Source organism: Leptosomus discolor, chromosome Z (assembly GCF_034619465.1).
Source record: "Leptosomus discolor isolate bLepDis1 chromosome Z, bLepDis1.hap2, whole genome shotgun sequence".
NCBI classification, from domain to species: domain Eukaryota; kingdom Metazoa; phylum Chordata; class Aves; order Leptosomiformes; family Leptosomidae; genus Leptosomus; species Leptosomus discolor.
This window is the reverse complement of record NC_141419.1, coordinates 82,996,664-83,010,605: the sequence shown is the minus strand read 5'-3', so window position 1 is coordinate 83,010,605 and position 13,942 is coordinate 82,996,664. Positions and strand designations below refer to the sequence as shown.

Sequence of the window (13,942 nt, the reverse complement as noted above, 5' to 3'; positions counted from 1 at the left end):
GAGCTGAACTGTCGGCACAGCTTGTAACATGGGCTGCACTGCTGGAGCTCTCTCGTGTGGCCAGCCGAGATCCCACCCGTCCCTCTGCACACCTTCCCTGCTCTTCCTGCTCCCCATCCTCCCCGGGGGGGCTCTGGGAGAACTTCTGCCAGTGAGCAGCCGCCTCCTGCTTTCGGTTCAGTTTCCACAAGGCCTGCACCAGGTAGGAGGAAACAGCTGGGTCACCTGCAAGACATGAAGGGGGAGTCAGCCTTTCGCAGGGGAGGAGCAGGTCCCCAGCGCTGCTGTGGGTCGCAGGGTGCTGCAAAAGAAGGGTAGAAGCCAGATGAGGGACATGAGCAAGAGGAGAGGTGGTGTAACGGGGAGGAGACTGTGGGGCTGTGTCACAGGCTGTAATTAACCCTGGGGCTGGCAGCCAAGGCAGATAGCATCAGCTTCTGTCTGGACACAAGCTGGGGTTTTCCTTGCAGGTAGGTCTGCACCCCCAAAGGGAGGGAGCCTGGATCAGGACTGGGACCAGCAGGTTTGGCAGATCCTGGTGAAACTCACGCCCTTGCAGCGTGCCAGCACGGCTGGAGCACTGAACAGGGGAGGTCACCCCTGGGAGGAGCCCTACACATGCCTCAGCTGTGCTCGGGACACATATGGCTCCTCGCCCGACTCCCCTCTCCCCTGACAGGCCTCTGGACTGGCAGGCACGGACAGGCCGCTTCTGAGGATGAAGCAAGACTCCAGCTCCTCTGTTCTGAGAAAGCAGACCCTGTCTGGGAGAAAGCTGGCTGTACCAGGCTGGGGTTTGGGCAGGGAGAAGAGATTTCCAAACTGTCTCAGGGCACAGGTTGTGGGCAGGGTTCCGATACACTCCTCTGACAATAGTTTATACTCCTCTGACAATAGTTTTGCTCTGTTTCTCCAGGGCAGCGAGCTGACCAGGCCCCAGAGAAGCATCTCAAGTAACATTGCTAGTAGCCCTACCAGAGTCCTTGACACCCAACTAAGCGCGGTCTAAAGCATAAGACCTTTCTGCTGAGGACAGCAAGGCAGCCCAGGACAAATTTGCAGAAACCTACTCTGTTCCTCACCAAAATGAGCCTCTTACCTGGTGAGATCTGAAAACCATGCTGGAAATCCAACAAGGCTTCCTTGTGCCTCCCCAGCTCCAGAAACTGTGTACCTCGTCCGATGAGAGCGAGCAATCTGATCTTCTGGAGCACTTCCACTTCTGGCAGGAGATTCTCTGGTATAGAAAGACACAGGCACCTGGAGACAGCATCCTCCAGACCCTCCCTCCCTTCTCCCAGACGGCTGAGCCAGGTCAGCAGGCAGCTAACAAGCAGCTCCTGTACTGACCGCTGCCAAGCACACAGACCCTGACCCAGCTAGGCCCTGCACAGGTCCCAGCAGTGCAGCATCCCACCTCTTGGTTCAACGCTAGACCCGTAAAGCTGGACTCGTAAGAGATCGCTGAGGCACCTGTGAGTGGGAAGACAGAGGAGCTTTGGTACCATTCCCGGGCTGGGAATCCAGCTGCAAGTTGCCAGGCCAGCCCCTGTGCCACGCTGCACCCTGTTGTGGCCCTCGCTGGCCACTGCTGCTTGCCGGGGAGGCCCCTTCCCCCAGCGAGGCTGCCTCACCTGCTGAATTGCGTTATGGCCTCCTTGCTTGTGCCCAGCTTGGCCCACGCCCAGCCCTGGTGCAGGTATCCAGCTGCTCTCCAGGCAAGGCAGCACAGACTCTCCTTCTTCTGGGACAGCCCTGCCCCTGGCGATGGGCACTGCGGCTGCTCCAGCCTCTCCTCTGCTCGTGACAGCCGTGGGATCAGGTCAGTTGTCCGGCTGATGACCTCCTCACACATGGTTATGGCATCCTGGTGCCTCCCAGCCTGCTCCAAGGCGGACGCTGCTTCTAGGAACACCTCGGGGATCCTGGGCAGAGCTGAGCTACCATCTAGGGGCACCTGGGGAGGAACAGCGATGGCAGCGCTCAGACGCAGAACTGCGGAGTGCCTGGCCAAGCAGAACGACCCCGTGCTTACGGGGAATCTGGAGCTGCCGCCCAGCAAAGCTCTGACCCACTCCCACAGACACTGGAGCCTGTTGGAGGAGGCAGAAGCTGTGAAGCACTAACAGCTCAGCAGACTCAAGGTGGCAAATGCCCACCTCTTGAAGTGAAGGACATCCAAAGCCAGGCCAACAGCCACTCCCTACTGGAGAAACAGCTTCCCCTTCCCTAATAGCAGCAGCAAGTGGTTTCTGATGTGAATCCGAAGGCAGACAGGCCACAGGTCAGAGGTGCCAGCCCCCACCTCGTTCAAACTAGACACTGAAACCTGGAGTCTAGGGGTGACACCTGGGCCTGGGCCTTGGGATGGGGATCCAAACCTCATCTACCAAGTCACCAATGGAGCTCTTCACCAGGACACCCACCTGCTGCTGCAGCCCCTCCTGAAGCAGAGTCAGAAAATCCAGGTAATGTTCCACTGCATCAGCCACCCTGCAACAGGGACGGGACATGTGGGAGGAGCAGAGGGACCCCAAGAAGTGCCAGCAGCCAGATGGAACCTGGATGGCCAGCCTACAGTCTGTCCTTGCACCACACTCGCTCTGGTTGTGATACCCAGGTCGTGAGCAGACCTACAACAGCAGTACTGAAGTGGACAATTTCCAGGAGTGCAGAGAAAACCACAGAGACCAAATAAGCAGCATGTTTCAAGCAGACCAGCAGTGCTGTTACCTCCCATTCTGGAGACACCGCCGTGCCAGCAGGTACTTCACTTCAGAGGGGTGGCGATGGCGAAGGAGAGAAGCTAGTGTTGGCGTGCGGACAAGAAGCTCTGCTCGGATTAGGAAATATGGACTAGAGGAAGCAGCTGTCGGAGTGGTTTTTTCCAGGGCCTGTGAAACAGGAACAGAAAATATGGTCAACACAATGCTGGCGAAGTCCCAAGCAACTGCAACCACTTGACACTTCTGGCATCTGGAGACGGGTCCAGGCGAGCAGAAGCGCTGCACTTCATAAGGACGGCTACACTGTTCTTACTCACTGCAGCACAGCCAGTTCCAGGAAGAGCAGCCAGGATCACACAGGGACAGGCAGACTTCTGATCTGCACACGGCATCAGGAGATTTGCAAGATCACACACATCACCTCGGGTTTTCAGTTCAAGGTGCTCTGAGCTGCCTAGAACACCATCTCCCATTGCAGCCACAGTCCTAGTTATACCAGATCTGGGGCCATTCATAATGAGAGCCCCTCTCCACAGCTGCATTTGTGTCTTGCAGGTTTCAAACAGCTGAGGAGCTAACTCGGTGTCTGCTCCTGTGACCTGCTCCTCCCAGACAGACCGAGGTTGGTACGGCTAACGCACACCTCCTCGCAGCCACAATCTGCCTTTTAAAGGCCTCTCTACTGTTAGATACTTTATTAAGAGACTGATGCTTTCTGCCATGAGAGTATAACTTTTCCCAAGACACCAAAAACATGAACTGGGACCCAAAGCTCTTGCCACATCCAACCGCTAGGTGCTGAGCAGGAATTTCAGATCTCACTGGGCTCTTTCCTGCCTGCTGCTGAAGGCAGCACCGTGCCTGGATGGCTGTAGTCTACTTTGGGGACCCCTCCAGGGTCAAACAGCGGCCCCCCCGAGAAGGCAGGAGCCTGCTTGAATCTCTGTGCAGGCTCTGCTGGGCAAAAATCAACCCAGAACTACAGGAAGCAGACAAACCTTGTAGAGCAGAGCCAGGGCCTGCAGCTCCACGTCGGTCTGCCCCAGCTCGTGGTACACTGCTGCCGCATGGAACAGGGCAGGGAGGCACTGGAAGTCTACCTGGAGGGCCCATTTCAGGTGTTGAAGTGCTGTCTGAGGCTTGCCCTAGTTAGATGGGAAGAGGTGCATGTTGCAAGGACATCTTGCTGACATCTTTACTGTTCGGTGGGATCCAGGCCCCTGCTTTGCTTCCCCAGCAATCCCCACTAAGCAAGGGCAGCACCTTAGCCAAAGGCAGACCTCCCCAGGCTGATTTTTGAGCTTCTTTCTCTCTCTGCAGCAGCCCTTTGTGCTCAGCCAAAATCCCTGCCTGGATTTTGCAGCCGCCCAAGGAGGCTGGGGCTGCAAGAGCAACTTCTGCTCAAGACCCCACCTTCCTGCAGTAGCCTAGGACCACACAGAGGCAGCACAGACATCAGCCCGAGCCTCCCCACCCTGCTCTAGGCTGCATTTCCCCCCTCCCCGCTGGCAGCGGAGAGGCCCAGCCATTACCATTTGCTGAGCGCAGCAGCCGAGGCAGGTGTAGATCTGGGCCAGGACCCTCTTGGAGCAGAATCCTCTGGCAGCCTCCTGAAGGAGGGAGAGGGTGGTGGGGAAGTTCCCAGCCTCCAGCTCCTGCAGCCCTAGGACAGACCCAACATCTCAGCTCTGTGGCTCCTCTTCCCGCCCTGCCTGGTCCCCAAACAAACGTATGTGCCCTTTTCTTCCCAGTGCCATCAGACCTGCCTGATCCCCTCCACATCCAGCAATGCACAGCGAGACGGTGCCAAGCTCCCATCTTTGGTTTGATGGTGTTGCAAGAGAACAAGCCCCTCCATGGAAACATCTAGCAAAAGTAATAGCAGCTTCCAAGCGCAGGTAGCAAGACGCTTGCCTTGGCCCAGAACAAGGGCAAGGGTCGGTGCTGGGCAGGTCCACCTGCACATTCACCCACAGCGACGGTGGTGTGGATGGGGAGCACACACAGGCTCAGAAAGACTTCTTCCTGCACATCTGGGCCATTTCCTACCAAGATGCTTTGGGATAGTAATTCATCACAAATGGTATTTGCTTTTCTTTCAGTCCTCATCCCAAGCTTCCCTCTGAGGCTGCTCTCACATGACTACATCACATTCACATCTCCCACCTCCCCACTGGAAGTGCTATGGCCACCCTAGAGGCTTTTGAGAGGTGTGTGGGCAGGAGCTCCTGCCCCCCCTCCTCACAGGAAGGCCTCGCGTCAGGCTGAGCGTGGTGAGGCAGGGCTGGTTGCCCCCAGAGCGGCTGGGCTTGTCAAGACAGCGAGAGAGGGAAAACCCCGAGCGGGACAGAGCGCAGCAGCCAGGTGAGCTCAGTCACCTGCTGTGACGCCAGGCTACAGAGCGGCACAACGGGAACAATGTGCTTGCAACAAGGCAGGTGACAGAAGAAAGGAAAATCCTAAGTCCCCTGCCAGCCTTCAGCTTTATACCAGACCACTGCAGCGCCCAGACATCTACCTAAAGCCACAGACAGGCAGAGGAACACTGTGGCAGTGCAGAGAATGGCTTAGCTTAAGAAAAAAGCAGAGATGCTCTTTGAATAGCAAACAGCAACGTTGAGACCCAGAGGCTCAGCCCAGGGCCTCTTCCAAAGGAACAGCCCAGAAAACCCCAAGGGCTGGTTTGCTTGAGAAACCAGGACAAGGGCAGGGAGGGGGAGTCCTGGGACAGGAGAGCAGTGGGAGGCTGTGCTGGCATGAGGATTTCCACACAAACCTTGCAGGAAGGCTGCTGCGGTGAAGAGGATTTCTTTCAAGTCCTCAGTGCTCTGTACAAGGGGCAGGGAAGCCTCCTCAGCAGGTACTTGCCATGCCTTGAGCAGGGAGAGGAGTTCGTTCTCCCCCTCGCTGTGGTGAGCCTTTCCCCGGTCCTGTGAATACACAGAGGAGAGAGAGCAGGGAATGCTGAAGGGAAGCAGGAAACACTGATCCCAGGTCATGGGGAAAGAGAGGTCCCACCAAACCCTTTGACAGCGGTCTCTGTGCTGGGGAGCAATGTTCTACCACCCCCTCACTTCAGCCACAACTCCCTTGCTGCAGTGATTCTTGCCTGGCTTGGGGCAGCACCTCCCCACCTCAGAGCGAGCTGCACCTCGAAGAGCTCCTGGCAAGGCAGGTCCAAGTGCTCTTGGAGGGCATTCAAAAAGGTGGGACCCCTCAGCAGCCCCACAATCGGCAGGGAAGGTTCCTCTGCTCACAGCTTGCTCCCTGCAGAAGCTGGAAGTCCACCTGCAGCCCCCTTCCAGCCTGCCCAAGTCTCCTGTCTCGTGCTTTGTGGTCCAGGGCCCTGACGGGCAGGAGATATTCTGGGACTCGTTAATGCACTCAGTGTCATTAGGCTACACCAGGACACCAGGGAGAGGATTGCTCATGCTGACTGGGCAGCGCTGCTGGGTTCAGGTCTTCAAATGCCACAGCAACGTTTTGCAGAGTGGGGTTTATGCCAAACACAGTGTTTATGCCAGCTCTGCCTCCTGTATCAAACTCGCAGGTATCCGTACCTGCGCAGATACTCTGGCGGGAGCTGTGCAGCATCGGCCCATGCCCAGTTACCTCAGTGCGGCTGAGGAGACGGAGGAGGCCAGCCGTGCTTCCCAGGCGGCAGGCTGCCAGCCACCACGCTGCTTGCAGGGCGCCCAGACGGTGCAAAGGTGCCTGCAGCTTCTCCGCAGTTACCTCCCACAGCACCTTCTGCCACAGCTCCTCGGTGCTAAGGTCCTGCCCGCAGGCCCCACAAGCCTCCAGAACTGAAAAAAACAAACAAAACAACCCCAGCCATGAGGCGACAGGTTGGTGCCCTTGTGACAGACACCCTCCAAAGAGGGAAAGAAAGCCTCAAGCAAGCAGGGGCTCCTCATAGCACGGAAACCAAGCTCTCAAACAGTGATGTGACCAGCAGCATGCTCAGGAGACAACACGCAGTTCAGAGCTATGACTGCAGCTCTGCCCAGTCCTGCTGAGGTCACTTGCCCCTGAGCAAGCATGTGCCAACAATTCAGATCCCCCTCCGCCCTGCAACCTATTTCAATGAATTTTCTTTGAAGTCAGCATACTGTAATTAAACACTCATTTTCTACTAAGTCACTAAAGTCACTAAAACTTTGCTAGAGACTTGGCACCTTACACCTTGACAACTCTCGTTTCCCTTAAAACCTCTGGCTCATCCCTGCAGGCAGCAGCAGACAGGCAGGCAGGCAGCTGCACATCAGCCCTGGCTGCAAGCTGCCCCACCTCCTGCCCTTCCCGGCAGAGACAGGCTTCCCTGCTCCCACCTCCGGCCAGTCACCGCACATCTCCAAAGCACAGAGAACGCTCACCTCGCCCCAAGGACCCCCTGTACAGAGAATGATCTCCTTACCCCTGAGGAGGCCCTGGCGTATTTCTTCCGCTTCTCCTTCTGTGGCAGCATTACTTGCTACCATAGTAAAAAGCAGGGAGTTGTAGAGGACGGTAAGCTCCAGAGGCAGGGCAGGGAGGGCAGCCGGCAGCCCTGTGATCACAGCCAACCGAACAAGAAATTGAGCCGGCTAGGAAAAACCCAACAACCACCCATGCTAAGGTGTCATTCCCTGGCTTTGTGAGAACAGAAGTGTCCTGGCAAGTATTTGTTTGTTGTGGTTGTGGCAAGACTTAGAAGGTTGGGAACTGCAGTACACAGAGAGAGAGCAGGTGTCACCTCTGCAGGTGCCACCTCTGCAGGTGCTGACACTGCTTTACACGTCCATTCCCCAGCTATCCAGGTGCTGCAGTGCTCCAGGACTAGGACATTTCAGCCCTCCCAAAAGAGCGCTAATAGCCTACTCTCTTCCAATACATATCCACCCTTTTGCACAGGTTTCCCACACTGTGTCTGTCTCCTCCCCATCAGGCTCTCTCGATACCACAGCTGTGGCAGGGAGGCCCTTCCTCAGCTTCCCAGGACAAAGGTGGCCTCACTTTTTCCAGAAACCCCAAAGCTCTGCCCACACCCCCCAGCAAGATTGGGTAGAGGCTGGGGCTGAGCCTTAACCCCTTTGCAGTCCCAGTTCAGCTTAGGCCAGCGGGGAACATTTCACCCCCGCTCCCTTCATAAGTTTGTCTGGAAACAAACCGGAATACCGGAGCTGCAGCCCGGTAAACACCAGCGCCCGCGAGCCGGTCCTTACACGTACTTTGGGTCCAGCACCGCAGGGGGAGGGAGGGTTAAAGGCAAGGCGTGGGGCAGGGGTGCCCCAGCCGACCGGTCCGCCGCTCACCCCGCATCCTCAGCAGCAGCTTCCGGAAGCCGTCTCGCTGCTGTCGCACCTCCCGCGCCGCCGCTCCGCCGGGCCCCGAGCACCGAGCTGCCTGCAAGGGAGACACTCACCCACCGGCCCGGCCCGCCGCACCCCTTCCCCTCCCGCCCTGCGCCCACGGGCAGGCTGCGGCCTAGCCCCAGGCGCCGGCCTTCCCATGACAACCGCCACCGCGGAGGCAGCGCGGTCCCGGCAAGGGCTCAGGGAACGGGGAGGGCATAGAGGGGACCCGTCGCACCCGCCAGCGCTCGGCCAGAGCCCGGCTCTCGGCGGCCCAGGCCCGCAGGCAGCCCGGCTCCGGGGGCGACCGGCGCCGCCGCTTCATGGCCGCCAACGACCGCGCGCGCCGCTCCCCTCCCGCCTTCCCGCCGATTGGCCGGCACCCGCCCCCCCCTGCGCCGCGATTGGCGGACGGGCGGGCCAGACCGGAAGCTCTGGTCTCTAGGGCAACAACCAAGCGCGGGCAGACGCAGCGCAGCCCGCGGCCGTCCCGCCAGGGAGGCGGTGGCCGAGGAGGACCAAACCTCGGCGTTAGGCGAAGCCGCCGGCGGTGACCAGGCTGGGCCCGGCGGGTGGGGGTCCCGTTTGCCCGCGGCCCGCACCGGCGGCGGGGGCGAAGGAGTTGACGACCACTGCCCGCCTTGGATAGCACGGTTTTATTTGCAGACATGTTTCACAGCCGCACAGAGCCCCACGCTCCCCTCGCATAGCAAATCTCCGCCCCCCCCCCCCCCCCCCCCGATTAATTAATTAGTTATTTAATAACGAAGCGACCCCTCCCCGGCTACCTCCCGTGCGCTCGGCACGGTGCAGCCCTCGGCGAGGCAGTCAGCGTTAGCCTAGCGCAGCAGGCGGGGGCACGCAGCGGTGGGTCCAGAGGCGAAGCTGTTGGGTGAACGGGTACTGCCAACCTGCCCGTTTTTGGGGTGGTTTTTTTTGAAGGAAAAAAGGCTCTACTTCCTAGAAGAGACTTAAGCATCACTTCCACCTTCGGGGTGTCGCTGCTGAATGGGAACGAAAGCATTAACGGCCAGATACGTAGAAATACCCAGGAAAGCGTAGCACCATGCTGCATGCAGAGCTCCCAAATTGCTTTCCAGAACTGGGTCCATCCCCTTTTTTTTTTATCCCAAATGGGGTACTGAGGCACAGAGGTTAACAACAAAAAACAAAACGACACTCTCACTCCAAGCCCCATGGCAAGTCAGAGCTCAGGGGAGCGGGCACTGCTGCTTCCTGTGCAGGGAAGGGGAGACTCACACACCGTGAAGGTGACGGTGCCCTGGCATAAATAAGTGTCCTGAAGCGCTGAGGGAAGAAGAGAGAGAGAGATGGGATGGAGAAACAGGCGTGGTAGTGGAGATACACCAAGCCCTGACCTCCTCAGATGCTCCCAACAGCCACAACCTTTCACAGAGGTGGTGGCTTTTGGTCGCCATTCTCCAGGCGGCACCAACAAGGCGCAATTCCACCCCTGCTCAGGGCCAGGACTACAGGACACACCTTCCCAGCAGAGCACACCGCTGCCCAGAGGGACGGGGCGCCGGGCAGGAGCCCTGCCAAGGAGCGCACACACAGCGCCTGCCAAAGCCCAAAGTGCAGCAGCTTTGTGGAGCGCAGGATGGAAACTGCTCCACTGAGCAGGCTGAGGATGACACATCCCCTGTTACGCTCAGCCAAGGGACACAGGGACCAGAAACAAACTGTTTGGAGTAACTTCTCCAGGAGAGACCCAGCAGGCTCCAGTGACAATGTCTGCGGGGGTACATAGGGCAGAGCCTGCTCCCCAGCACGCCAGGTTTCCCAAACAGCCTTGGTTTGGACCAGCAGGCACCTTTCTCTGCAGACTCCTTCGGGTTTTAAACCAGTAAACACAGCCGTGTCTGCTCTAGTATCAGCAGCAGCATGTCCTCCTTCCAAGGCTGTCAGGCCTTGGACCAACATTAACTCTGTCATTCCTGGCATGCTCAGGAAAACAGCAGCCAAACAATCAGCTTGAGGGCAGCCGGGGAAAGCTGGAAAAGGCTAAAAAACTTAATGAAAGAAAGCAAGAGTGCAAGAGTATCTCCAGCCCTTAGAAAACTCATCTTCTTGAACCTGAATTCTTTGGTGTAGTAGCCTGTCTGCCTTGGCTGAGCAGCTAGCACTCCTCGGCATCTCTGCAGCGACAACCACGTACTCGCAGCTTTGTTTCTGCAAGCTTTGTTTAGTCTCCGACGAGATAAGTGTGCAAACCGCCGCCGCTCTGCTGTCCTCCCTGCTCTGCTCAGGGCCGTGAGCTGACAGCCCCGGCACAAAGGCAGAGGGGTGACACAGAGGGATGAGGCAAGGATGCCCAGGCGCTGGCTGAGCGCTCCGACCACGGACAACGGGCACGGGAAGGCTCGGCAGCATTATGGTGACCGTTGAAAGAGGAATTAGTCCCAGAGATGGGAGAGAAGGAAACCCAGGGTCCTAGGCAGCTGCAGGGTCATCAGGGGCCAGTTCTACAGCACTAGTGGCCAAAAGGATCTCGGCCAGCATAAATACATTCAGGCAGCAAGCTCCCGACCTGGTTACAAGGTTACAACAAGACCTGTTTGGCGTTTACCAACATGTGTTATCTAGACTCACCTCATGTTAAATGAAAAACTCACTGAGTAGGTGCTAACTCCATCCCCTTCCTCCTCTCCCCACTGATGCATCCCTCACCCATTAGCACAGCCCTCTCAGCACCGAGAACCATACGGCCACCAAGAAGTCACAGTATACAGCAAATAACCTATTTTTAAGGGTGGGACTGCTTAAGCCCACCTAATTGTGAGCTGATGTGTTCCTGCTCCCTCCACCTTCCTCTGCTGCATGCTGCTACCCCTTGCCTTGCACTAGAACTGGTGTGTGTGCATCCGGGCAGCAAAGCAGCCCAGGGGGTCACGCTAGCTACAAAGCAGTCCCTGGCTGTGTCGGGTGAAATTAAGCATGACAGGCCCACAGGGCAGGGGAGATGCAGGGCTGAGGTGGGAGAGCACAGCCAGCAGGTTAGGAGGAGGCCAGGCAACGGAAGCCCAAAATTAGAGCAATTTAAGCCTCCCTGTAGTTGCATCCTAACACCTGAGCAAGCATTTTGCAGGGGTAAAATACAAAACTAAGCCTGCCCTCAAGAGTCATTTTCCACAGCGACTGGGCACTTGGGCATAACAGCAAGAACTGAAATGATGAGAGAGGTGACAAGACAGTTTCCCTGTGACTTTCCAGGGCAGAGGAGAGGAAGCACCCGGAGTTACACGAGCAGTCTGCAGTGAGGAACTCAAACAGGGGCAGTCAGGGTGCGTGTGCTAAAAACCAAACAGCATCAGAACAAAAATCAATGCAGGAATCCCCAGGCAAACAGTCCTCATCTCTTTCCAGAGGGGAAAGAGATGAAAGGTTTCATAGCACCAAGTAATGCCACACAGTGGTTCCGGGCAGAAAGGAATCCCAGCTCCCATCGAAACTGCAGGGGGAACGTAGCTGGGATGCGGCCAGGCACTATGGTCACTGTCCTCTGCCCATAAAGAAATAAACACAGGGCGGGTTTGTGGTAGCTCACTTGCAGCATGAAGTTCCACACAGAACACCAAGGTCAAGAGGGTGATAAGCACCAAGTACGGGATCACAGATGACATCAGCTGCAGTGCCTTGGGTCCCTTCAAGGTGACATAAACCCCAGCACACACACAGACATCAATGAGCTAAGCCACCTCCCAGAAGAGCTGTTGACACCTCAAGGCTTTCAAGCAGCTAGAGCTCACACCAAGGCCACTCCTGCAATTGGAACAACTACTCCAGGCTGACCAGAGCCCACACGGGGTCTGTGACCCTCTGCCACTACATCCTGCTGCATCTCAACTGTTCACAATCAATAGCCAGCAGCACACGCTCAGGAAGAGATGGGGAGCCCTGGCTGCTATAGCCCAGCCCATGGGGACAGTGATAGGCCAAGAACAGGAGCAGTTTCTTGGTCATGGACACAGTTCTCCCTGCTACCATCCCCCTGACAAGCTAAGCCTGCTTCAGGCTGGACAATGCAGCCTGGAGCGCTCCCCACTGCCCTTCGTGGGGCTGAGGAAGACTAGGAAAACGGGGGTGAGTTGCAGAGCAGGAGGGGCCTCACTACAGAGCAACCAACTGACTTTACAGAAGAGCAGCTGCCACCAAGACCCCAGGAACCACCTGCGTTCGTAACCACGTGCGCTTCGATTCCAATGTGAAAACTGAGTGTGCGGAGAGAAGCGGTGGCTGCAGGACCTCCCCTCTCCTCCCACCCTCCTCTCCCCTCCTCAGCAGGCCTCCTCCCGTGAGGCCCTGTCTCTGCACAGGCACGGTGACACCCTGCCGGCCATAGAGCCGATCAGCTACACAGTGGGGACAGTTGTCAGGAAAGTAGCAGCCAGACCCTGTTTGGTGTTTCTCCAGAGGAGCACTTCAGGACTCTGATTCTTGGGCTCCTGCAGCAGAGTCCTCCTGCTGCCGAAAAACACCCAGTGAGAGTTCTGACCTCCGCTGCTGAGAAACACCACCGCAGCGAGCGGGGAACAGTTGGCTCTGGTCCTTTTGTGCAGCGCTGAGGCAGGGAGCTGGGGATGATCCCTGACTGCCATCGGCAGGCACTCGTTGCTGGTGGCTTGTGTATCCCTCCTGGCCCGAGGGAGGCAAGGAGACAACCACAGCCTTTGCCGATGAGCAAGTCAGGTTCCCCACATCTCCAACGCTACCTGAGCTGAAGCTGGCTGAACCAGGTGCTGACAGCACAGTCCACACGCATCACCAGGGAGAACCCCAGCAGGAGGCAGGTGCTGCTCACCACGAAGCCCAGCGCCTCAAAGAGGAACCTGCAGGCACAACAGACACAGTAAGGATACCACAGCCAGCATACCTGCAAAGACAGGCTGCTACCCTCGCTCCCAGCAGACTGACTTTCCTGACAGCAAGAGGCTGGTAGCACCCCAGATCTTATAACTTGAACTACATTCACTCCTCAGCAGTTGCTGCAACCTGGAAGCCAAGCACGCCTCTGGTTCAGAGGCCGTTCAGGATAAGATCCAGCTGGGATTTTGAATCCCTCAGAGGCCCAGGCCACCCAATACTCCTACTAGCCCAAAGGTTTGCTAGTTTAGCATTTCTGGGTTTACCATGTCTGGTCTGGTATCCCTACCTTTGTCTCTTTGCCCTGAATATTCTTAGCTTCCAGGAGGGCTCTGTGTGTCTTTGGAAATCAAGATAAGGAGAAATTTCTAGGCTCTAGCTCAAGTTCAGCTTCTGAACTCAAAGCAGGAATTAGTTAAGGACAATACTACAGACTCTGCTAGATAAGAAGACAGATCATCACAGGGCTTACAAGGCCTCTTCCAACATCACTGGCTATGAACTCTAATCAAGATGTCAGAGATATGAGCCCTAACCCAGCATCAGAGCAACTCCCAGGACTTACTTTGGGGCAAAGACCTTCCAGACCATGAGATGCCTCCTGAGGATCATAGCTGCACAAACACAGGACAGAAGCTGTGGGGCAGATGAGGAAAAACAAGTTACAAGTGACTCTAAGAGAGACCTGCTGGGCACCAGGTTCACATCCCAAGGTGGTACTAAACCGCACACACCTGAGAGACTGGCACAGTGCACACCAGAAATGAGCACCCCAAAGGTGATTCCCTTCCATCACGCCCTCAAGTCAGGAAACACAAGCAGCTTGGGCTACACGCAGTCCCTCCTGGGGCCAGGCTGGGACAGCACAGAAGAGGGCTCACACTGTGGCTAACCTGACCTAATATTTCACTGAGAGGGGTGCTCCCGCTCTCCCGCTGTGGGGCTTGCCCCCTCCTTGCACTATCTCTGGTCTGACCACAAAGGAGAATGATTTGAAGG

At 57.0% G+C, this 13,942-nt stretch overlaps 1 protein-coding gene across 1 annotated transcript in view; it reads right to left on the bottom strand.

Moving 5' to 3' along the window:
- Nucleotides 1-2,805: 2,805 nt before the first annotated feature.
- The window catches only part of PIGO (phosphatidylinositol glycan anchor biosynthesis class O), a 29,484-nt gene continuing 18,347 nt past the window's right edge, over nucleotides 2,806-13,942 (bottom strand). Inside the window, exons 9-11 of the mRNA XM_086479589.1 lie at nucleotides 13,509-13,579; nucleotides 12,793-12,909; nucleotides 2,806-2,894 (exon numbers count right to left, since the gene is read on the bottom strand). Coding sequence (XP_086335715.1) covers nucleotides 2,843-2,894; nucleotides 12,793-12,909; nucleotides 13,509-13,579 — 240 coding nt within the window. The 3' untranslated portion in view covers nucleotides 2,806-2,842. The remainder of the gene's footprint in view (nucleotides 2,895-12,792; nucleotides 12,910-13,508; nucleotides 13,580-13,942) is intronic.